The 23,861-nt window shown below is 40.4% G+C and overlaps 1 protein-coding gene across 1 annotated transcript in view; it reads left to right on the top strand.

Annotated features, from left to right (window-relative positions):
- Positions 1-205: 205 nt before the first annotated feature.
- ANKRD33B (ankyrin repeat domain 33B) overlaps positions 206-23,861 on the top strand; it is a 37,295-nt gene continuing 13,639 nt past the window's right edge. Inside the window, exon 1 of the mRNA XM_010708555.3 lies at positions 206-958. Within this exon, the coding sequence (XP_010706857.2) occupies positions 539-958 (420 nt within the window). The 5' untranslated portion in view covers positions 206-538. The remainder of the gene's footprint in view (positions 959-23,861) is intronic.

The raw sequence follows: 23,861 nt of genomic DNA, 5'->3' as shown, positions 1-23,861 counted from the left end.
CCTCCCTGGATCCCTGTGCTAATCCATAGCATTTGAAAAAGAGTTACAGAACAACTATGGCAATGCAGAAACTCAGTGTGCACGTCTCACTCCTCCTAGTCTAATGTCTAGATGCCTTCCATTAGAGATACGCGCTTGGCACCTCTCTATCAAGCTGCAGTTGCTCCACTCGCGGGCCCCGTGCCCGCTGCACCTGCCAAACGCGGAGTGCCCCCGCTCCGCGCCGGCAGCCCCTCTCCGCACCGCCGCCCGCAGCCCGTCTGTGTGCCGCGCCGCCCGAGCAAATCGCATTGTCAGATGCGCCCTGATGTCAGCGCGCTAAGCCCGAGCCCCAATCTGCTCCCGGGGATGCTGATCGGCTTACGGGCCAGGAGTTTGCCCGCCGCCCTGCCCGCACCCCAGACCGGCCTCTCCTCGCCGGGCCAGCGAGCGGGGTGCCGGCAGCGGCATGTCCCGGCCCGGGGGCGGCCGGGGGGCAGGCGGCGGGACGTCCCCGCTCCGCCGTCGGGACGCCTAGGGAGCGGCGGCGGCAGGCGGCATGGTGCTGCTGTCGGGGGCCGGGGAGCAGCTGGCTGGAGAGCGGGTCTGCCCCGCGCCGGGAGCCGGCAAGGAGCTGCCCGAGGCGGAGAGCGGCTCTGAACAGGGGGCGGACGGGGCTGCCGCCGAGGGGCACGGCGATGAGGAGCAGGAGGAGGAGGAGGAGGACTGCGAGGAGTATGAAGACTTCTCCGAGCTGCCCGACACCTGCAGCATCGCCTCGGACGACTCCTTCTACCCGCCGGGGGGGCTGGAGGACGAGACGGAGGACAGCTGGTCCCTGGAGCAGGAGGACCGCGACAGCCCAGAGGCGCTGAGCCTCTTCCGAGCGTGCTGCACCAACAACGCCGTGGTGTTGCGGGCGCTCATCCGGCAGGGCCCCGAGGCGGAGGAGGTGCGGGAGACCGACCGCAACCGCAGGGTGAGCGGCACGGGGGACGCGCGGGTTGTGCCGTGGGCTTCGGCCCCAGAGGCGCTGGGACGAGGCGGGACAGGAGGAGGCTCCGCCGGGCGGCGGTGTGGGTGCGCTCCTTGGGGAGCAGGGGGCTGCAGTCCCACTTTCCGGCCATCAGCTGCGAGTTTCTGAGAGCTTCGCTTTAGGCAGTGCTACTGTCCCTCCCCTCCCCTTCTTTCTGCTTGTCTTTCCGCCTTTTGCTCTCTAAAAACTTTCAGCTTGTTCTCAGCCCCTACGTTGCCAGGCAGAACTTGCAGAATTCTTGCGCTGAAATCAGACTGTTCTGAATTTTCTCTGTATTTGTGTTGTTAGGATTCTGTGTCAGTACAGTGTTTGTGATTTTGGCTTTTGACTGTCACTTGGCTAACTGCAGGGCAAGATGTGCATTTCACTAAAGCAGGAGAAAACTTTTCCTAGTAATGTTACTGGGGTGTTTGAGTAACATCTAAGTTTAGCAATAGCAACTGCACTCACTTCTATTTCTGCAATTCATATAAAAGAATTTATAATTTTTACTTGGAGTTTCCAAAAAAATCTCCAAGAAGTTTCTCTGACTGTTATGTTCACAGAGTGGAAACATAGAATGGTTTGAGTTGCAAGGGACTCTAAAATGTCATCTAGCCCAAGTCCCTTGAAACAAAGAGGGGTACCTGCAGCTCGATCAGGTGCTCAAAGCCCCCCCCAGCCTGACCTTGAGTGTCTCTAGGGATGGGGCTTCTACCACACGTGACATATATGACAGGAATGTTTTGAAATAAAGCCAGAATGATTTTATCTGGGCCAGTAACTTGCATATTCTCAAAACATTAGAGGTCTCTGCATGGAAAATGGGCCGATAATTTGGTTTGGAATGTGTTCAAAGTTGTCTTTATTATGTGTACTTTTAAGATTTTTCCTGCAAAATATATTTCCTTCTGTCAACAAAAGATTATTGTAATGTGTGTATTTCAGTGACCTGACTCACAGTGAATTTTTATGAAAGAGATGAATGCAACAAGTTGTATGAACACAGCTGAGGGGGCAGCCAGCCATGGGAGTAGGAGTGAGCTGTAGAGCCTAGAAATATTTTAAATCAACTTTCTGCCAAAGCCAACTCGTGTTGGCTGGTAACACAAGTTGCAGGGCTGCACTAGAGCAGGCCTGGCAGGGCGTGCTGGTGCACCTGTCTGCGTTGGAGGGTAGGCCTGAGCTTGGGCCCCAGCCTGTAGCAGCATTGCATGGCGGTGGCCTCCATCAAGGGTTGCAGGTTCAGTGCTCCCAAAGTGCTTGGCTGTGGGGCAAGCTTGGGTCCTTGGTGCGCGTGGCACGAAGGCCTCCCTTTCTGGGCAGGAGGCCGTCACAGCAAAGCAGCCTCCTCCTCTTGTAGGCTGGGACTCAGGGCTGTGAGCACAGCTGACAGCCCTCCCTTCACCATCCTGCTTCACAAAGCTAGTTACTTCTCATCTTTCCAGTATCCCAGAAAAGAATCAGAACTTTAGCTTGGATTCAAATTTTAAAGTTACTTGTTCATACTGTAAAGATAGTTCTGCTCTTCTTAAGCAGATATGCAATTTGACATGAAATTAAGATTTGACACCAAATTCTGTTTTGTTCATTTTGGGGGGAAAACGAAGTAAAAGAAATTCTGGAATTCAGCAGCTTCTGGAAGCCTCATTGGTGGTGCGAGGAGAATGAATTCAATCTTTCTGTCTGCCTGAGGGGATACGACCCTGCAGGAAGTGCCCTAATGGCAGCGATGCAGAGCAAGGCAGTCTGGCTTTTCCAAACAGATGTGAATGGGACAGGAGAAGCGTTTCTGCTGAATCTCCAGGTGTCCCACAGCAGGTTCAGGCACAGCATGGAACCAGTACACAAACGAGCAGCCTGGCTAAACCACAGCACGTTCTCCATTGGCTTTAAGTAAAGTGCCCAAGAAAATCGCTGATTCCTCTTCTGATATTGTGCGTCTATTCCCAGTTAGTTTTTATTCTTTCCCAGACACTGTTGTTCAGAAAATCAGCAAATTCACATTATTTTGCAATAGAACAGCCATGTTTCTGAGAACTTTACTTGACAAAAAGGAATCCCTCAGCTCTTTCTTTTTCCTGTGGAATTTTTTCAGCTCTTGAATTTGCCTGCTATATAAGATCACTGCAAATGGCACATAAGCAAAACTTATTTGTACTGCCTAAAGACAACTGAAGGAGTTACATTTTCCACTTTAAGGTTACTTTAAATTCCTCAAATTTGTACTAATAGCTTTTGAAGTCCATGATACTACTTGTTTACAATGCATTATTGCATGCAGTTATTGAAAAGTTGGATGCTTTTTTTTTTTTTTCTCACTGAACAGATAAGAACTTCTGCTGCTTCTCAAATTTTCTTTCTTTCCAACTAGGCAGGAGAGAGAAGGATCACTTGCTTTAGAGAAGTGCAGTGGTGAAGGAAGGGCTGTCCGATTGAGTAAACTGACTGTGTTCACAGCTCTGATCTGATAACTTCTGTTATGTATGTACTATGCACCTGCATTTCCACAATTTAATTTGTTTTCCTAAACAGTACTTTTTTAGAAAGTGCAGTATGTTATGGTAGAAAGATAAGATCACATGTGATTTTCAAAGTGATTAAACTCAAATCTTCAAATATAACATGAGGAAGAAACTTCCAAATGATTAAATCCTTAAAATGAATTTGGGAGTGAACAGCTGGAGTTTTGGCACTCTTCTGCTTTTATATTTTGACCCCCAGCCCTAAAGTAATCTATTCTGTGAGCAAATTATGATTTGAAGAAATTATTTCCAAAAATGACAAAGTCTAGATGAAACTTTTCATATTTTTCTTGATCCTTTTCATAGAAAGACACTATTTCTCTCATTTGAGACTGTTTTCCAGGCCTCCACAGTGACTTTTCACAGGATTTCTGCAGGAGGTGATTTTTCCTGTGCTGTGTTCATGAGCTGCAGGATCCCCCACGCAAGAACCACCTGTCAGGCACAAACTTTCATTAAATCCACCTTCCTGCAGTAAACATTAAATTCACCATCCTTCACAACATCTGACTTATTAGTCACCACAGCCTCAGGACCGATGTCTCCCTCTGTCTCATTTTCATTGTCATAAAGGAAACAGCAGTTTATATGCTGTGATGTGTACATGCAGGTTCCCAAAAAGGTTCATCCCTGCATCCTCTGCAGCCCTGCTGGCTGAGTATGGAGTCCAGAAAGGCCAGCTTCATGTTGCTTGTTTCCTCTCCTTGGCAGATCTGATAACAAAATATTTGGAAAACAACTATGACAACGTATAATAAAGTAGTTGCAGATCAAGCAGGATTGTCTTTCCTAGCTTAAAGTATTTACCTGACTTGTGCTACAGTATTTACTTGTCTCATTCTGGCAGTAAAGAGGGTTCTGCAAATATACAGAAGATAAAATTTTGGCTTCAGTGAAAATTCCTGACCTGACAGGGACCAAAGTGCCAGTCAGACACTGCTTTTCACCATGTGATGGGGGGACTGCTTTCCTTTTCTCCTTGCTAGCTACATTTCAAGAATTTTAGTTATTTACATTTCATAAGTTTGACATAATATTAAATCCTGTCTGAAGAGCAGGATTATGTATACTCAGAAAAACAGAGATTCAAATTTTGGTGTTACCTAACCACAAAACGAAATTTGCCATGTCAGGCAATGAGGAATGAGAGAAAAAGGTGAAAAGGCAAAGAATATCCCCCCACCAGGTTTAAAATAATCACTGTAGCTTATCCTCAGAATGGTTTTGTGTTAACTACCTAAGTTGTGTAGTCTGTTTTACTGACTGTGCTGAAGGTCTGTATTTTAGGGTTGATATATGTATCAAAACATTCTGTTGTAGTCTTCTTTGGCTTTTCATTTTTTAAGTCACTATTCAGTGGGTCTTTCACCCAGTTTCATGCATACTCAGGAACCACTGCTAGAAAAATACTTGGAATTAAACAGATTATTGTGTAAGCTTACCATTACATAGTGGAGCTTGTGCATTTGTGTAATTAGTTCATTTCTCTTAAAAGACAAAATAACCTATGTGGCTCAGCTTGTGAACTCCTACTTCTCCTTTCAGAAAATATTCCTAAATCCATATTTGAGCACAGTTGATTTTTCACATAAATTCTTCATACAGGATGCTGTTAATCAGTGCTGCTCTGTAGCTGGTTTTCCCTTGAGGCATGGTAGATCCACAGCTCTCTCATCAAACAAACCTGGATTTGTGTCTTTGTTCTTCTCTCCTTTTTCTGTTAAAGGAAGAGAACTGATCTGGGGCTATTCTTCACGATATAAATTTCTTTTGATTTCTTCTCTCATTAGTGGCTGATGCTCAGTAGAAAAACAAATGAAGAAATACCTGGGGAGGGACAAAGACTCTGCTTCAGAACTCTGGAAGTTGCTACTACTCAGAAAGCAAAAAACAGTTAGCAGTGTGCTTCTAGGCACTTACTTGAAAAACTGGTGAGAACGTAGGGCTGGAAGCCAGTCCAGAGAGGATGGAGCAGGAGAGATTTTCTGTGGGGTGAAGTGGAAGAATATTTCCACTTTCTCCTTCTTTGCTTGGCATAGAACAGTGGGTTTCTCCAGAGCATGTTTCAGGGGTCTCTGCTATGCTCGTACTCTTCCGGGTTAGGTACTGTCACCCTTCACAGATATGCACAGTGAATACTCAGTGAAGATGGCACCCGAATTTACCTTTGCTAAAGGCATATATTCCCAAAATTGTGACTGGCTGTGGAGGACACAGAGCCAGTGGTTCCCATTTCCTGGGTAAGGAAATACTGGGTTTGGTAAGACTGTCTGCACACATCACAAGAAGTGTCAGAGCTTGGGTAGCGTGGTTGTTATTGTTGTTTTTGTTTTATCTGCGTGATGTTAACCTGCAAAAAGGAAAAACAAAGTGTGTAGTATTTTGTGGTGGAAGACAAGATAAAGGTACATAAAGATCTTGCCATGTGCTACTTTTTGGTTTTAGTGGCACACAGTATAAGTCATCCCCTGTCAGAAAAAGGACTTGACAAATGTCATCAGCTACTCTGGTAGGAAATTTTTTCTTATATTCATAGTCTGTTTCAGTTCCCTTGTGTTCTCTCATACAAGGTATTCTCATGTGAGCAATTGTATTAATGTCATGACGCTAAACCATAAAAGGGAATTTTTTAGGGTGGAATTAGTTTTAAAAAGACCCTAAAGGCAAAAGTAATCTAATTTAAACCCCTCAGAATAGTAAAAAAAAACCCCTAAATGCACACACAAAAAAACAATTCCTGGATATATTTATGAGTATATATTTAAAAAGGAAATGAGTGAGCAAAAAAAAGCAAGAAATAACAGTTCGCACAATACAGATGCCACTCAAACCAGATTGGGAACTTTTCAAATACTGTAGTTACAACTCAAGGGAAGCCATCAGAAAGGAGAGGATAGGCTATGGAGAATGTGAAGTTAATTGTCTATGGAGGAATTTGGTGAAATAGTCGGAGGGTAGATAGTGATAGGACAAGAGGGAATGGTTTTAAGCTCAAGGAGTGAAGGTTTAGATCGGATGTCAGGGCTAAGTTCTTCACAGAGAGAGTGGTGAGGTGCTGGAACAGGCTGCCCAGAGAGGTTGTGGATGCTCCACCCCGGAGGTGTTCAAGACCAGGTTGGCTGGGGTCATGGGCAGCCTGGTCTAGTACCGGATCTGGAGATTGGTGGCCCTGCCAGTAGCAGAGGGGTTGGAACTTGATGATCTCTGGGGACCCTTCCAACCTGAGCCATTCTATGATTCTATGATATGATTCTATGATACAGATAGGCACATGGAGGCATTGTCGGAAGAGTACATGCAGAGTAGGTGAATGCCTGTCCTTGTCTGTGTTCATCCTCTCTGGAAGGAATGCCTTCCTATGTCTGGCACAGAAACAAATCCTTTGAAACGACTGATCTGTAGAAGAAATATTTGCATGGAACATGATTTCTTTGGAGTAAAGGCAATGGTTAATATGGATTATGAGGGTGCTTAGAAGTAAATGGGAATGCAAATCTTTATCAGACCACTGGAAATGCATAATGAGATGTACTGCATCCTCCAAGAAATAGGCAGGCAGTAAGACATAATTTGTACTTAGTGTCAAAAGCTGCATTATCTAACAGATGTAGCTCTTTCTGAAATTGATAGATACAGATTTGAAGACCTCATCAACCTGAGAAAGTTGTACAAGTTTAATCTAATTTCAAGTGATGCAGCTTTTAAAGAAACCAGATGAAGAGCAATTTCTTTTAAGAATTTTGACAAATTGCTTCTTGCAAAGTATATTGAACAGGAGAGAGGTTTTCAGCCTGACCTGACTATAGCCCAGAAGTAAAGGTCATAAAAATCTTTTGTTCCAATTTAAGCAGTGTTTCACATCAGTATCTTAAGTCATCTATTTGGACTTGCAGAGCTCCTCAGTGATGCTGTAATGATCCCAGTTACCCAGTGGAGTACAGGTTGCCCCTAGATGTAAAGAAATGCAACTGTTTCAAGCATCCATGATGTGAAATACCGATAACCAAAAATCATAAAACTATGACAAGAGGTATTCTAACAAGGGTGGTTCCCGAGATATTTATCATCAGTTATAATGACAGATGTATAATGATGTCTTTAGTAAACCATGTCTGTAACACAGAAAAAGAAATGTAACCTCAGTATGCCTTACTGCATTTTTCCAGTGGGAGTCTTTCAGGTTTGTTTTACAGTGCACAATGTGGCACTGCTAATTCGTTCACCTCATTATGAAATGCAAGTTCATGTTGTTGGAAGAGAGCTGTGAAGGAATTGCTCAAAAGGGAGCACCAGCATTAATTTTCTCACTTAAATGTTCCTATGTTCCTTTTCCTGAAGTCTTGTTGGGGTATACAATTCTCTTCAAAATCAGGACTTAGATAAGATTTGAATTCTTGCAGTTTGATAAAAGGGTTATTTGGAAGTAATGTGTAGGCATTGTGGCTTTCTACACAACTTCAGACAGAAGTTCCTTTTGATGCTGAAGCTGCAAAAAGCAGTCTAAGAAAACAGGAAGAAAGAAAGAGACAAAGGGAAAAAAAAAGCTCAGAAAAATCCATGAAGAACAGTTGTCTTTAGAAATTCAGTTTTAAACTCTGTAATAAAAGAGATGGAAAAAAGACAGTGATATTTCTCTCCTTGCTTATGTTGAAAATAAAGACTCCCGTGCAGACAAGTTAGGTTTTTAACTGAAGCCTAGTACAGGCTTTGAAAACTCTGGGACATGAAAAGGAAGGTTATTTTTCCTTTTTGCTACCAATCCCAGCAGTCATATATTTTCTTGTAACAGGAAATAAGCAGTTTTTCATAATTTCTTCCTTATTCTGCTTTGCCTCACTTCAATTAAAGCATTTCAGTTCTAGTTGTTCAACTGCATAGAAAGTTACTTTGTACAGAGCATTAGTACTGTCAAAGGTGCCTTAAAAGGAGCCCAACTTTGGACTGAGAATCCTCAAAAGATTTGATGGCATATGTATTTTCATTAACAGATTTTGTCTTTTATTTTTAAAAGAGGATAAGATAGATCCAAAATTAAATGAAGCTAGAGTTCTTTGCTGTTTTGTGGTGGCATGAAGGCATTCATTTTTGAGTTATTCAGTCATTTTCAGTGAGCACTGACAGATCAAAAGGACATGTGACTGTTATGGGGAATCCCTGTATTGTTTTGATCCCAGCATTTTTCCTGTTACTAACACGCATACTGGTAGAAGTGATTCATCTCCAAGCACTGTTGTTCTTCTGCTTTCCCCTCCTCAAGGTCTAAGATGTCTGATGCAGATTAGAATTTTTTGTAGATTCCAGTAGCACTTCTTTGTGAATCAAAGATAACCCAAATGTCCAGTCATAAGGGTGTTTCAAATCCTTGAGCAACGAGTGTGCCCCTTCAGTTAGGATACTATCCTGCGTAGACATCACTTTTCAGGCCTCATGCCTGACCTGAAACAAAGTACATGCCAATGTAATTTTTTGGAAAGAAAATGGAAATTGAACAAGATGGCACTAGCACTCAGTAGTTTTGGAAACATTTTCCTGTTGAGTATCAGTAGGCTGTAGGAGCTACCACACTAGGAAAGAACGTGGGTCCAAAAGTCCAAAAATTCAAAAATTCAAAAATTCTGAGATGAGTACCAGTGGATTGTTGTCTGGTTAGTGTGCATATTAAGGCTTTTGATCTCAAGGCAGGCTGGATGAAGAAGAAAAATAAATTTTCTCAGTCCAACATCTGAGATAGGAACATGGAAGCATCATACGAGTGATGGGTTTGGGTACAGACTGTATGACAGCAGTTCCTTGTTCCATATCTTTCCAAGAGCTTAACTTTGAGTCCCTTCATGTCTGTTGGTCCTAGTAGTGCTGGAAGCGATAATTTGAGTTTTGCCTTCTGAAGGACCTCTGATACCACTGCCAGACTGAAGGGAGGGCTGGGCATCTCCCCCAGCAGGAGACTTTGACTGATTTTCCTTCTGCTGTTACAGTTTGCAGAGATGTGAGATTTCTGGTTTTCTGCTCAGTGTGGCTTACCTCTTTCTTGGTTTCAGAGGACATTTCAAAATTAATACAAAAAGGCTTTTCTGGCACAGGATTCACTTGTATTAATTTTAGTCACAAGGCTTTGTGTTTGTGCTTGGAAATAACATGAACTATGAAAATAAATACTGATAAATGTTGAACAAAGAATGCAAGTAAGCAAAGTAGATTTTTCAATCTATCTAGGCTTTTCAGCATGTACATTTGAAATCATAGAATTATACAATGGCCTGGGTTGAAAAGGACCACAATGATCATCTAGTTTTCAACCCCCCTGCTACGTGCAGGGTCACCAACCAGACCAGAGCCACATCCAGCCTGGCCTTGAATGCCTCCAGGGATGGGGCATCCACAGTCTCCTTGGGCAACCTGTTCCAGTGCATCACCACCCCCTGTGTGAAAAACTTCCTCCTAATATCTAACCTAAATCTCCCCTGCCAAAGTTTAAAACCAATCCAAAATCTGTTTGACTGCTCAAGAAGTGGTATACTGAAATATAAAAAACATAAAGCCATGTTACATCTGTATTTTTGTGATGATTACTGTGTAACTGAGACCAGCAAAAACTGGGTGATTTATCACAATACTATTATGTCTGAATAGTACTTAATTTTCACAGAGAAGAATAATAATGAGACTCTTACATTACTTTACAGATGTTACTTGCTTAGTGTCAGATGAACCTAATGTGCACATATTTTAAATTACGTTTCATTAAAACACAATTTTCTTCCTTTGTAGAAAAGAAATACTTGATTACTAACTAAAATTCACTGCTAATTTTGAAATACAGTACAATTTGGAAAGTGTCAGCAGCCTTTTGATGCGGAGGGTTACAGTGGACAAGCCCAGGCTGTTTGTGCATCGCAAAGTATGTGACACTGGAGCTCTGTGCAGCCAAGTTCATGAGGGCTGGGTCTGACCACAAGTGCTTCTCTAAAATCCACTTATTTTTTCCTGGTTTTCCAACAAATTGCTCATTATTTTTCAATGCGTTGTTCCTATATTGTCTGTGCTTGTACTGAGGAGTTAGGCTTAACTTCTGTCACTGAGGTAGAGTTGCACAAAAGACACTAAAAACTTCTGGTAGTGTTTTTAAATAGAAAATGAAATCTGTGGACTGTGTGACAGCCACAAGGAACTCCCAGTGGCTTTATTGAAAACAGGATTTCACCTTTAATGTTTTTATAAATAAAGTTACTCTCAGAAGGTTATGCTGTTATTTAAGATGTTATATCGCATAGATTTGGATTTAACCATTTCTGAGGGTTCTTTCATTAAAAACAAAACCAAAAACCCTCCCACCTTTGTTAAGTATCCATTTTTAGCATGCCCAGTAAGTTACATTAAGAAATAATTAAGTACCATGTGAAGGGGATAGTTGTCACAGAGTTTGTAGTTGCACATCTGGCAGAGAATTAGCAATTCAAATCATATGCTCTGTGGGAAAAACCCACAGTATGGAAATAGTTCCCTTTTTTTTTTCAGTTCTATTATTTTCTATCACGTCTGTTGAATCCACAGGGAGTAATTTGAAAGCAAGCTGACTCGAAATGGGAATGACGCACGATCGGGCTTTTGTTGTTTCACACATTTCGGATGTAGAATGTTTTGAGCCTGACCCTATAATACTGAGTCAGCTGATCTAGTGATATGTTAAAACTCTCTCACACGAGTGTTACGTTTTTGTGTAGTATTTATTTATTTGTTTGTTTTTGTCTTTCGGCTCTTTGTATGCAAGGCCCTGCCTTCAGAGCAGCCTGTGAGTCAGGTATGCTGGCGCTGAGGCCTCGCCAACCACCACTACTGTCCCAGATTAGTGCCTGGTGGGAAGTCCTGTCTGTGTTGCTACAACATGGCCAGACTGCTACATGAGCCACCGTTGCAGACTTTTGGAAGAGGGATGGTGGCAAATAACAGAATATACTCAGTACATTCACAAAAAGCAGAAGTCTTTGGTATATTTTTTTTAGAAAGTCTAGGTATCTTGTTATGTTTTGCTCCTATGAAAAAAAGTTTGGACTGCCATTTGATTGGGGAACATGTGAAAATTAGCTGTGTATTCATAGGAATGTCTTTAGGTATGGATGAAGGAAAAGCAAAGAACAAGCTGTATCAGCCCTCACCAACCCACAGTCCTCTGACTGCTGACTGAGTGGAGAGCCGACTCTTCCTTGCCCTTTGCGTGTCCTCTATGGGAAGGATGCTGATGCTATTTTTGCTTTGCTTCATTTTACTGCTTTGGGAACTGGTGTTTTCTCCTGCTGCTGTACGGGCAGTGGGCATTTCCCAGCTCGGAAATTCTTCCTCATGAGCGTGCAACATGTCCATGTATTCCTGAACATAATTACTCATGAAGTAGGAGCCTTAGCACAGTACTAGTAGATCATCACCTTGCTAGTGCCTTACCTGAATTAAAATAGCTTGTATGTGGGTTGCTGAACACAGATGTCTTGGTGCATTTACAATAACTATCTTCATACAAGTTCCCATGGAGTGCACTGAATCCATGACACAAGTGTGGAAAACTTGCTGCAAAAGCAAGATAATTTGATGCGATAGACCAAGCTACCTCACCAAGTCACACCTGTTACAAGAAGTATAGTTGCCTGGGGACTCTGAAAAGTTGCTTTTGAATTTTAAAAATAAAGCAGATACCACGGGGTAATCATTTCATGGACAACATGCATACCGTGAACAGCTCTTCCTCCAGGAATGTGAATTCAGATAAGAAAGAAAAAAATGCCTAGAGGTATCTAGCAAGGTGATGCTGCTCTACAGTACTTTTTGTACATCAGATCTAGCACTGTCTGCTGTCCCTAAAGCTATCAAATCCACTAACTAGCTATCATGTGGCAGCAAGAAATACTGCTACCTTTCTTTGGAATTGTAGTACCTGAACTTAAATGAGGTCTGCAATAAGAAGCTGCAAAATTTGGTTAGTAATTGTAGAAGTCATGAGAAAGATGTTTTGCCTGATGAATTGCAGGTGAAGGGTGACCATGCTTGACCATATTTTTTGTTTTCCATTTCATTTCTTTAAAATTTTGCCCTTCTCATTTGTGCAAGTGAAGGGAGATCTGAACAAGCCTTCCTTTTTTACTACAGTGCACATTTGCTGCACAGACCTAAATCACCTGGTTGAATTTTAAATAAAAGCTAATGGAAAGAGCTTCACAGCCTGTTTCCATATCAAAGTATTTTTGAAGAGTGATGAAAATTGTAAATACTACCCTTGATAGGGAAAATAGAAATTACTTCAAAATTTGATTATAAATTATCTAAAAATATTTTAAATCTCCATAAGTCTACTGGCAATTTTGATATTAAGCAAATGTTTAGACCAGAGACTTCTGATGCAGAAAGCCACATGCTGATGAAGTTCTTGACACCACAAACGATTTAATGTGAATCAATGAAGATATACAGAAGGCAAGACACTACTAAATCAATAATTTTCAATTTGGCTGTAAAATCTATTTTCCTTGTTCATGAGTTTCAAAAAGAGAAGGAAATTGCAAATTGTCAGGTGTCTGACAGAAACAAGACTTCGATATTTTCTCACTGTGCTTTCTAATATCCATTTGAGTTTTATGAGTTAGCACACAATTTTTGATAGAAAAAATGCAACAACTCCGACTCAAAAATAGAAAGGCTCATCACCTGAAAACAGTGTTTTCTTTGAAATCATTATGGCACTCATCTTGTTTTGTTTATTGCTCCTGTATAAATCAGTCTTACTGGGTGGCTTGATACCATTCACCAGACCTGCAAGTCGTTTCTGAGGCAAGGAAAGGGACACAGGGTATCATTCTGTAGTGCTGGGCACAAGACTCGTGAAGTTCTCTCAAACGGAGCATCCAGAGGCTTTGAAGGCTACATAGTAAGCACATCACGTCACACCTGTTCAAGATTGAAAGCAAAACAGAAAATACTGACTGCAATGCATTTGCTTTTGTAGAATCCATTTTCCATTTCTTAGCTAAGTCCAGTGCTGTGGAGTTGAAAATGACAAAAATGAGGAAAATTGTGTTGACAGGCCTTCTCTGTGCTGGCTCAATGGGCTTGTCTCCAAGCAACCAAGTCAGTTTCTACCTAAAGTCTTCTTTTACCATTTAGGAATCCCTGTTGTTGTTGGTAGATCTTTGTTATATCTTTAGCAGAAAAACATGTTCAGTTCCCCAAGCTTGCCAATCTTTATGCTTGGATGCAACAGATCGGCCCTGACAGCTTCTGTGACCTAACACAGTGCTGAGCTGATGGGAAGTGTCCTCCTGTAACAGAAAAACAAAACATTCTGGGAAGCAACACACAGAGCTAAGGGATTTACAGACCTATTTGCTAATCCCTTTTTTTTTCAAGATGGCTGCAGCTAAATGTGCAGTTATGTGAAAATGTTAGACCTGTAATTATTGTGATGTTTGGCAAACTTTGAAAACTTTCTCGTGGTATTGTTGTAAGATTTAATAAGATCAGTAAAGAAATACTATAATAAATGTTTCTAACAGCTACAAAAGAGGAAAGACCTGGGCATAAATTTTATACTCTTTAGTATTAGCAAAGATAGTTCTTTGTACATTACTTGAAAATTGCATACTTGGTTCAAAAGTACTGTTCTCAGCCAGAATGGAAAATCTCCAGTATTCAGATAGATGGTTTTCCTGAGGCTGAATTTAAGCCTCTGTCCTTGTGGAGAGCCAGCTCTCAGTGCCATTTGTGGAGCACTGGTAAACAGCAGTACAGTAAGTGGGAAGGAGTGAAAGACTTCTTAGAAATGTGAGAATTGTGGTATATTCCTCCAAGTTTCAGAAGCTTAAATCCAAGGCTGTGAGTTTTATCGGATAAATTTTATATCAGTAAAAATCCAGCTGTTGGCCTCCTGCATGATCATTTATAATATCCTACAGTAGCTGTGTTATACAGAGTTGTAGGATTACAGGATTGCAAACCTTTCGTATCACAGGACCTGAAATTAATCCATACATCCAAAATCCACCTTAGGTTCCTGAGTGAAAAACAGACACTTCTCATCAAATCACAATGGATGCTTCTATTGCTCAGAGAATTTTATATATCTACATATACATATATATTCATTTTCCCTTTTGGGAGAAAGCAGGATGGGGCATAAATGAGACAAAATCCAGTATTGGTGAAATTAGATACACATCCTAGATAAAGGAAACTCTCACTGTTGAATGCATAATGATAAGGGCTTTCAAGGACCTGAATGCTTGAACATCAGAAGAACATTGTCACTTGCACTAACTGATGATAATCTGAAGAGACAAGCTAATGGGAAGAACATTATTTTCACAATAGTGGGTTCTTTGGTTGGTAGTAGAGAAAAAAAAACAAAAACCTGCTACATCTGGAAAGCCTGTTTCATCTCTACCACTAATACTTCAACACACTTTTCCTTCAGAATATCAGTAAGTAGCTTCTGTGTTTTGTGAATGGCTCCTACTGATTGTTGTTACCATGTCATCCTCTTGATTGAAAAGAGATGATGGTTGTTGCTATATGATAACTCATCTATAGTGAAGTCTATGAGGTGAATCCAGAGTTTCATGTGCATACAGGATTAAATACTAACCTTGTTCTGCCCCTTGTTCTGTGGTAGGGCAGCTGACCTTCTCCCTTCTTTTTGTTCCCACTGGGAGGGAATGTTTACTGCAGCTTCCTGGTCCACTCAGTCAGTTCCAAGATCAATACAGCTTATTATTAGAAGATCCAACATCAGTAAGGAGGGTTACTATTAGAAGTGTCATAGAAAAAAAGAAACAGTGAGGATCAGTGGACAGGAATGAAGATACGAGAGTGTTATTTATCGATTGATGTTATTAAACTTAATGTCAAAGAGTGGATTAAGAGATTGGTCTTACTGCTCTTGCAGCTTCTTTAGATCACAAGGTGAAAAAGTACAGTGATACTTCTGTGTGTAGGCAGTCCTTCACCTCTAGTATCCCAGGAAGGGCATGCATTTGCTCTTTTTGTTGAGTATAGGGCCTTGCAAGGAAGAGTTTTCATCCAAATGAGTTTTTCTTCATCAAGATGATCTCTGTAGTATTGAAGCCTTTGCTTTCAGTGGCTGATTGACCATTGGTGGCAGATCTCTTCTTGAGCTCTTTCACAAGGTTTGAGTCTGATGTGATTCCACAATGAGAAGGGTCAGATAAACACCAGCTAAATGAATTTAGAGAAATTTAAAAAAAGGCACTGGAACTTCTTGGATGCTTTGTCTTTACTAATATCACTTACAGGAGCTCACTGCCACAAGAGAGTGCTTGCAAATTCATCTCCGGACGTGTCTCTTCAAAGAGATCCACAGTGAAAATGCACCACACTATGACTTTATAAATATATGTTGTTTATGGAAGAGAGAGATTAGGAACAGAGGGAGTAGAACATTATGTATTTATTTCTCAGCCAGTGTCAAGTTTAAATTTATTGTTTACAAAGACTTTGTGAATTAATATTTTTGGAGAGGTCTTCTGAGGAAAAAAAAACCACAAACCAACACAATGCATTCAAACGTTTCTTAGCCTCTTGCAACAGACCTGAGCTACAGGCAGTCTGTGCCTGAAAGAACATAAGAAAGAGCAAGGAAAATGCATCTATTAAACACTTGGCCAAAGAGTTTAATGATAGGCCTTAAAATCAAGGGGTATATTTTTTGATAGTTAGCTTAGTGCACAAAATGGATTTCATATTGTTCTGAAGATGCTACAAAATATGTTTATAAAATGGTGCCGCCTCTTCTTTTTAATATTAAATGTGTGAACAGATATTGTAGGTTGCTCCGAAAGTAATGCTTCCTTTTTATTTCCATGGAATGACGACTGCTGCAAAAAGCACAATAACACTATTTGATAGAACTAATTCTCAGCTATAAAACAATATTTTTCAACATTATATTTTTCAACATTTATATTTTTTATTTTTTTTTATATTATTTTTTTATATATTTATATATTCAACATTTATATTTTTCACCACCATTAGCTACGCATTTTCACCAGCAATGAACAAGAGCCTGAATGCTGTGCTCATAAAAATCTGCAGCAGTGAGATCACTGCCTTTCTGAAATGAAAAAATATATATGTATGTATATATATATACTTTAATAATTAAATTGATTGGTAGATAATTATTATAACCTTAGATTTTGAAGTACTCTGGAAATTGAGAGATCTTTCAAAATGATCTCCATGCACTTATTTCCACAGAAGGTGTGGTTTGATCCTTATTACAACCTCATTTTTCTCTTGCGGTCCCCTGGCTCCCTGTGGCTCTGTTTGGCACTGGCAGGAGCTGCCAGAGTTTGTGGCCTTGTGCTCCTGAGGAATTTTTCCACCCCACAATGTCTTAAATCCACTGCTTGTTGAAAATGCTTGTTCATAGCGATGCCTAATAATTTGCAGTCTGCTTCAGTAGTGAGAAATACATTATCCTTGTTGGGTTGTTTATAAGAAGCCTTGATAGATGTTGCATGGCAAGCCAGTGCTTATGACATGAAATTTGAGATTGAGATGAGCTCACCATTACTGGAGCAGGATCCTGGTGTCAGTGGGAGGCTGCTGCACCACCTCCTGCAGCCCTCTGCAGCTGGTGCATTGGTTTGCTATGATGATATGCCCTGAGCTGCTGACATGGGGTCTGTGATAGGTTCAGAAAATCCAAATCAGCATTCCCTCATTAAAATGAAGTTTGCCATTTATACTGTTTTTTGAAGTCAGACCTCTCACTTCTGTTTCATAGATATCTTCCCTCTTTGAAGCCAGAGAAGAGTGACCCATATGTTGCACACATACTGAAAGACTAGAGAGGAGGAATATATAAATTTGGCTGCCGTGTATCGTGTATTATTACTGTCAACACTATCAAAACTTCGTGCTAACATTTGATAGTATTAACACTGATTAGTATGTGCTACATAAACAGTAAAGCTAGGATTAGTAAGGCTGCATTATTTGTCAGAGATCATCACTGCTTAGTAGTTGTACCTGACATGATGGTCTAAATAAATGGAAAATGTGAAATGTAACCTGATAAAAATAGTGTTACTTCCTCTACCATCATCCCACAGCATTTTCTGTCCTTTACAGCCAGGCTTCCCGAAGCCGAATGCAGAATTTTTCCCCAGAAACAAAATCCTGCTCTGTTTTCCATGTTACTGAATCCAGTGATAACTTCCTCTTTGTGTATGGCTAATGAAAGTACATCTCTACTGGATGAATTGTCAGTTCATTGTAAATACGTGTTATTTTTATTATTCACTGTTTCACTACAGTTTCCTTGCATACTCCTTTCCTAAGATTGTACCTTTTTACCTTCTGCTGTGACCTATGGTGTCACATACACTACATGCTTAACTGTGTACTGCCGGAATATCTCAAATGTAACTTTTGTGATTCTGTTCTCTCTTCTATTCTGCGAAAGAATGATCCAGTTCCCTCCCTTTCCATACACATTTCTTGGTGCTGTTTATTGATTTTGTTGCACAAGCCTGCTGTCACTAGCAATGGCATTTCTCCCACCTGATGGAACTTAAGGCTGATCAGTACATTCCTAATATAGTCTCACCAGCTGTCACTCTAAAATAATATATTATTTTTATAAAATCGGTCTTTAGCATGAATGTGTATACCTGCTAACATATTGATGAAATAAATTAGTTAAACCTATATATTTATAAGCATTTTTATATTTTAACAGAATCACATTAAATTTTTAACTCAGGTGCCCCAAAGTTAAGGTATTCTTGCATTAGCTGTATCCACAACTTGCACTGCTCTATGTGGCCTTCAGTTCTTTGTTTCAAGCTGTGTCTAGAAATGAAAGAACAAAATAACATTTTTTTCATGTGACAATGTGATTCCATTTCTACTGTTTTAAGAAGAATCATCAAGTGACATCTGAATGCACATTGTGAGTTCAGCTAGCAATGCAGTCCTATCCGCCTGCAACTCAGCTCAGTGCCCATCAGCTCATTTTATTTTTGCATGGCTGTTTCTGCTGCTAGATCTAAACAACAAAAAAGTAATAAAAGAAACAAAAGAATGTTTTCTGTACTTCAGCAGCCCCGCAGCCCTTTGCAACCAATGTGATCTGGGGACAGTGCATGCAGAAGATAACACCGATAAAGGAATTTCCTTTAGAAGATAAGCTGTGGGAAGTGCTCTTGAGTATCAGGTTGCCTCATAGGAAGACCAGGAAAACTTCCTGCAGGAGTGGTAAGGATAGAAGACTGCTACTTTCTGTGTAACAGTCCCATTCTCTTCTCATCAAACTTCTCAGGAGTGGAAGGTTTAATCATGATAAAACATGATATTCAGGTTTGGCACAATCGTAGAATCGTTAAGATTAGAAAAGCTCATCTAGTCCAAATGTCAACCCATCTTTACCATGCCCACTAAAACATGCCCCTCAGTGCTACATCTGTCCTTTTCTAGAAGACCTCCAGGGACGGTGACTCCACCATCTTCCTGGGCAGTCTGTTCCAGTACTCTTTCTGAGAAGAAATTTTTCCTGATTTCCAACCTGAACCTCCTCTGGCACTACTTAAGGCTGTTACCTCTTGTCCTGTTACTGGTTATCTGGGAGAAGAGGCTGATCTCCATCTCTCCACAACCTCCTTTCAGGGAGCTATAGAGAACAATTAGTGTCTCCCCTGTGCCTCCTTTTCTCCAAACTAAAAAATTATAGTTCCCTCAGCCTCTCCTTATAAGACTTGTGCTCCGGATCACCAGCTTTGTTGCCTTTCTTTGGACACATTCCAGGGCCTCAATGCCTTTCTTGTAGTGAGGGGCCCAACACTGCACACAGTGCTCAAGGTGTAGCCTCACTAGTGCTGAGTGCAGAGAGATGATCACCGTATCTTCATATGCACCCTCCCCTCTCAAACATCTCCGACCACACTGTGTGTTAGCTTTCCCCTTTGTGTTTCCCTCACAGCCCTGAGCAGCAGCTTCTGAGGGCTTCTGTCAGCTGTTGGTACCACTAGTAACACTGAACCCAATGCAGGCTGTGCATGCTGGTAAAGAAGAGAAGTCACTGTGATGTTAGTGCCTCTTCTTGTTACTTGGTTCATTACACAAGTGGCAGTGGTTTTATTTGTTGTGTAAGGCAAGCTTTTGTGAGCTCATTCAAAAATGAACTTTCCTGACACTATTTTTAGAGGTGATTACCAAGATTTAGATTAGACTAGATTAAGTAAGGGCTTTTGCAGAGATGATATATCTGCTAAGCTATACCTTTACTTAAAGACATGCAGCCTGACTGATAGAAGGGGGATTATGAAATGTGTGAGTTGAGCACATCCCACAAAACGGAGGGGGAAGACTGTGGCTCTTCATTTGCATGTCTGAAGACTGCCTCGTGTTTGTTCCTCCTGGAGTGGGATTCACCCTGTAACATGAATTGGTTTGTAATGCTGAGAAGCAAAGGTGGCATTTTTGTGCCTTGCATGTTCAGCCGCTGGAACGTGTAGTGTCAGTCAGGCTTGCTTTTGTTGCCAGGTTCTGCTTTAGGCGCTTTGCTCCTCTGCAGATCATTGGGAATTGCATGCTGCTGCATCCCTCTGCACCAGAACACCTTTCTGCACCTGTCTCGTTGCTTTCCCCTGCAAAATCAGCATCTCCCCAGGCCAGGTGCTGGGTTTTGTCCTAACAGTGGTTGAACAAAATTCATTTAAATTCCTGATTTTTTTTTCTCGATACAAATTTGCACATGGCTAAGCTGTTACAGCTCTTTCTCTCAAAGGTCAGCCTGAATTATTTTGTGCAGATAATGTTAAAGCTTATGCGCCTGATGGATTTCTGTGGCACATAACCACCACTTCTCATGGGACTGATGACCCAAATAATTACCTCATCTCAGTCACCGCTGATCTCATCAACTAAACCAATTACAATATAAGCTCAAGCCACTTACAAAAGTTTCTCAGATTGCTTTATATGGACTGGAAGATTTTATGCATTGTACACAAATTAGTACGTAGCCGATAGGGACATTCAGCACTAAATTTTACTCTCTTTTACCAGGACAGAGATGAGGAGGTTCATTATTAACCTAAGTTCCGTGGAGTGGCAGAGTAATGGAGATCTGCTCTTCCCTCAAATAACACTAGGGGATTTCTTTTGCAGTATTTACTCTGATTATTTGGCTTTATGTAATTAAAAAGAGATACAGTTTCATGTTATGTATAACACAAAATATTAATTTTCTGAATTATTTTTTATTTTAGTAAGTGAATGGAAAACAGTTTAAAACTTCTTGTTATTCTATATGTTATTTTTCTTCCATTTCTATTACTTGTAATATTGTTTGTGCGATATGCTTTTAACTTAGGCATAATTTTCATAGCTCTCTCTGCTTATGATTATGGATTGTAATAAATCATTATCATTTAATTCAATTACAGGCTGGTTTAATCTGTTAAGCCAACCTTGCAGAATTGTTGCTAATTGTCACTAATACTATACAGACTGCTCACAAAACAAACTGGACAGTTCTTTATCCTGATGTTTATAAAACAAAGTGGGTAATGTCAGTTCAGCCTTCTGCCAAAAACATTTTTTTTTTCTGGGGTAATAAGCAAAAAGCTATAATAATCTGCTTTTATTTTCAGCATCTTGGTAAAAATAAGTTGCCTGAAGAATTTTTTTTAAAGCTGAATTAATTGTGTGCTGTATGTGATTTGCTCTGCTGTTCAGCTTGAGTTCCTTATTGATCCTCTGGTATTTTTCTGATCTCTATTATCCGTAATGATCTAGTTTACAAATAGCATGACATCCGTACTTTTGTTGTAAAATCTGATCTATAAAATTGTCTCTTGAGATATCCATTGTCTCACTTAATCAGACTTGTTATGTCATTAGCCAACAGAGCTGAGCAAGTCAGAGTCTGGTTTTGTAGTGGCAGCATTATTCAAGTCTTAAATGGAATCAAAGGCACATGAAGACATTTCAGTTTAAAATGAATGGCAATTAATCTCCAGCTATTTTATTATATTACAAACATGCACATTTCAAAATAATGCCTCTATGGGAATTTTTAATAAATACCATTATCCCAGTTACAGAAGAATGGTGTAAATCTCTTGGAGTTCTTAAGCACTGCTTGAGGAAGGTGCAGCAAATGTGGTTAACTTCAGGTAGTCCCACGCCTGAAATTGTCCATTTGACAATCAGCCAAGGATATTTTATTTATAATACATGGAAAATTGGGACTGACTGCTTTGCCAGATAATCTAAATAAAATACTGCTAATTATGCCTTGTCACTTTAAAACAAAGGAAGTTCTTTCAAAAATGTTAGTTACATAAACTTAAAAAATGTCATACTGTCCAGAAAAACAGGGGGGCAGCTCTGTGAAATGCTAAATGTTTCCTCAACACCTGGCAGTATCACGGCTTCTTGTTGAACAAAAAAACACAAAACCTGTTACTGAGATCAGTTTTAACATCTCTCCTCTTACGTGACACAATCTGCAGTAAATTTTAACATAGGAACAATGGATGACATGCTTTCTTGTCTGTCACGTGGAAACCGTGTGTGAGGTTTGAAAAATGAAAAGGATCTCTTGCGCAACTCAGGGAAGCCAACAGGCCAAGAGTCCTATAGCGAAGAAATCACTTTTCTTATAGTCCAGAAGCATCATTGCCATTTTATGTTTATGGTTTCCTCGGCTATCCTTCTGCACGGAGGACAAAGCAGATTTTTTGTTTGTTGTGTCTCGTTGGTCTTGGTAGATGACTGGCAGAACCCTGGCTGCCAAGCAGGAGAGGACGGTTGTCAGCTAACAAACCAGCCCTTGAGAATCAGGAATGCTGTGCTTGCATGGTGGGTTACATCAAGAGCTATTTCTCCTGGTTATGCATTGTTATGGTATGCATTTGCGAACAGTTTGGATCGTTACTATATCATTTCAAAGAAGCAGTGGTTGGGGATATGTAAAAGGGAGAGGAGGGAAAACATAGATGGAGAAAGGTTGAAGTTTTAAAGGCAGGAATATGGGAATTTATCTTTTTGACAAAAAAAGAAAAAAATAAAAGCAAATTCAATTTTTTTTAAGTTATTATTTTCTACATACGCTGACCATTTCGCAAGTGCCCTAAAATTATTTGTATGAGAAGTAGAATAACTGATACCTTAGTAGAATTGTAATGAACGTATGGGAATGTTGAGTCACAGCCTGAACCCCTGATTGATCACCTGAGGCAAGGACTGAGTCAGCCATGGGAGCACAGGTGCAGGCAATTCAGCTGTGTGACTGGAAGGGGTGGAGCATGGCTGCACCTCTCCTAAACCTCAGTTAAGGGCTGGCTGTCCCTGGGGAAGAATTTCTTTCTGGAGTTCCCTCCTTTTGGAGTTCATTACTGTGAGCCTAGGACATGAGTGCATTTCATTTTTGATTGTCTCTTTCTACCATGATAATTGTTCTAGCTATAAACCTGTAAAATACTATCCTAACCATGCTGCTCTTCTAACTTTACATTTGTTAATTGTACAGATGAGATAAAATGTTGTGTCTTGTGTGAGGATAATCAGATTGCTCAGATTCAGGATTTCCTAGATAAAATTATATATAATGCTTTTTTTTTATCTTCTGTGAAACATAAGATGCACAGTTGTATCATACTGTATCAATTGCTGTAACAATTGCTTCAAGAAACACTTTACTGAAAGAAATGTTGTGTTTTTTTTATAACTATTAATTGAGATTTCAGAAAAAGCTCAAAACATAATGGAAAACATTATAGGGCGATAGACCCTATATACTTTAATGCCAAAGCTTTCTTGCAAAAAGAAGAGCTAATGTTTGTCGCTGCTTATTTTTTTGTTTTAAAATGTTTTTCTTTTCACTTTTAAAGAGAACAGTATATGACATGTTATCTCAGGATCATAGACTTGCTGAATACGTATCTCCTGTGGAAATCTTCTGTGAAAACATGTCTCAGTATTGAGTGAAACATTCTTGCATTAGAGAAGATAACTAGTCTAAATTTGTACAACTTGTTAAAAATACCACTCCCCTCAAGAATTGTTAATATACTCAAGATTAGGATTCCACTTCCTTTCTGATTTGCAGAACTGTATGGGTTGGAAGTGACCTCAAGAGATTGAGTCCAGCTCCTTATTGTCAAGAATTTTAGGTCTCCAAATTGTTGTATGCTGATTTTTCTGATACCATAGTAATTGACTTTTTTCTGAATGGGTGGCTGATGTTTTAAATCTGTGGAGCTTTTGGAGTGGTAAAGACCTATGTCTCAAACATTACATGAAAGATTAATTTTTATAGAACTAAATAT

Source organism: Meleagris gallopavo, chromosome 3 (assembly GCF_905368555.1).
Source record: "Meleagris gallopavo chromosome 3, MGAL_WU_HG_1.1, whole genome shotgun sequence".
In the NCBI taxonomy this organism is placed as follows: Eukaryota; Metazoa; Chordata; class Aves; order Galliformes; family Phasianidae; genus Meleagris; species Meleagris gallopavo.
Note: the sequence above shows the minus strand (reverse complement) of the source record. Positions and strands in the feature narration are given on the sequence as shown.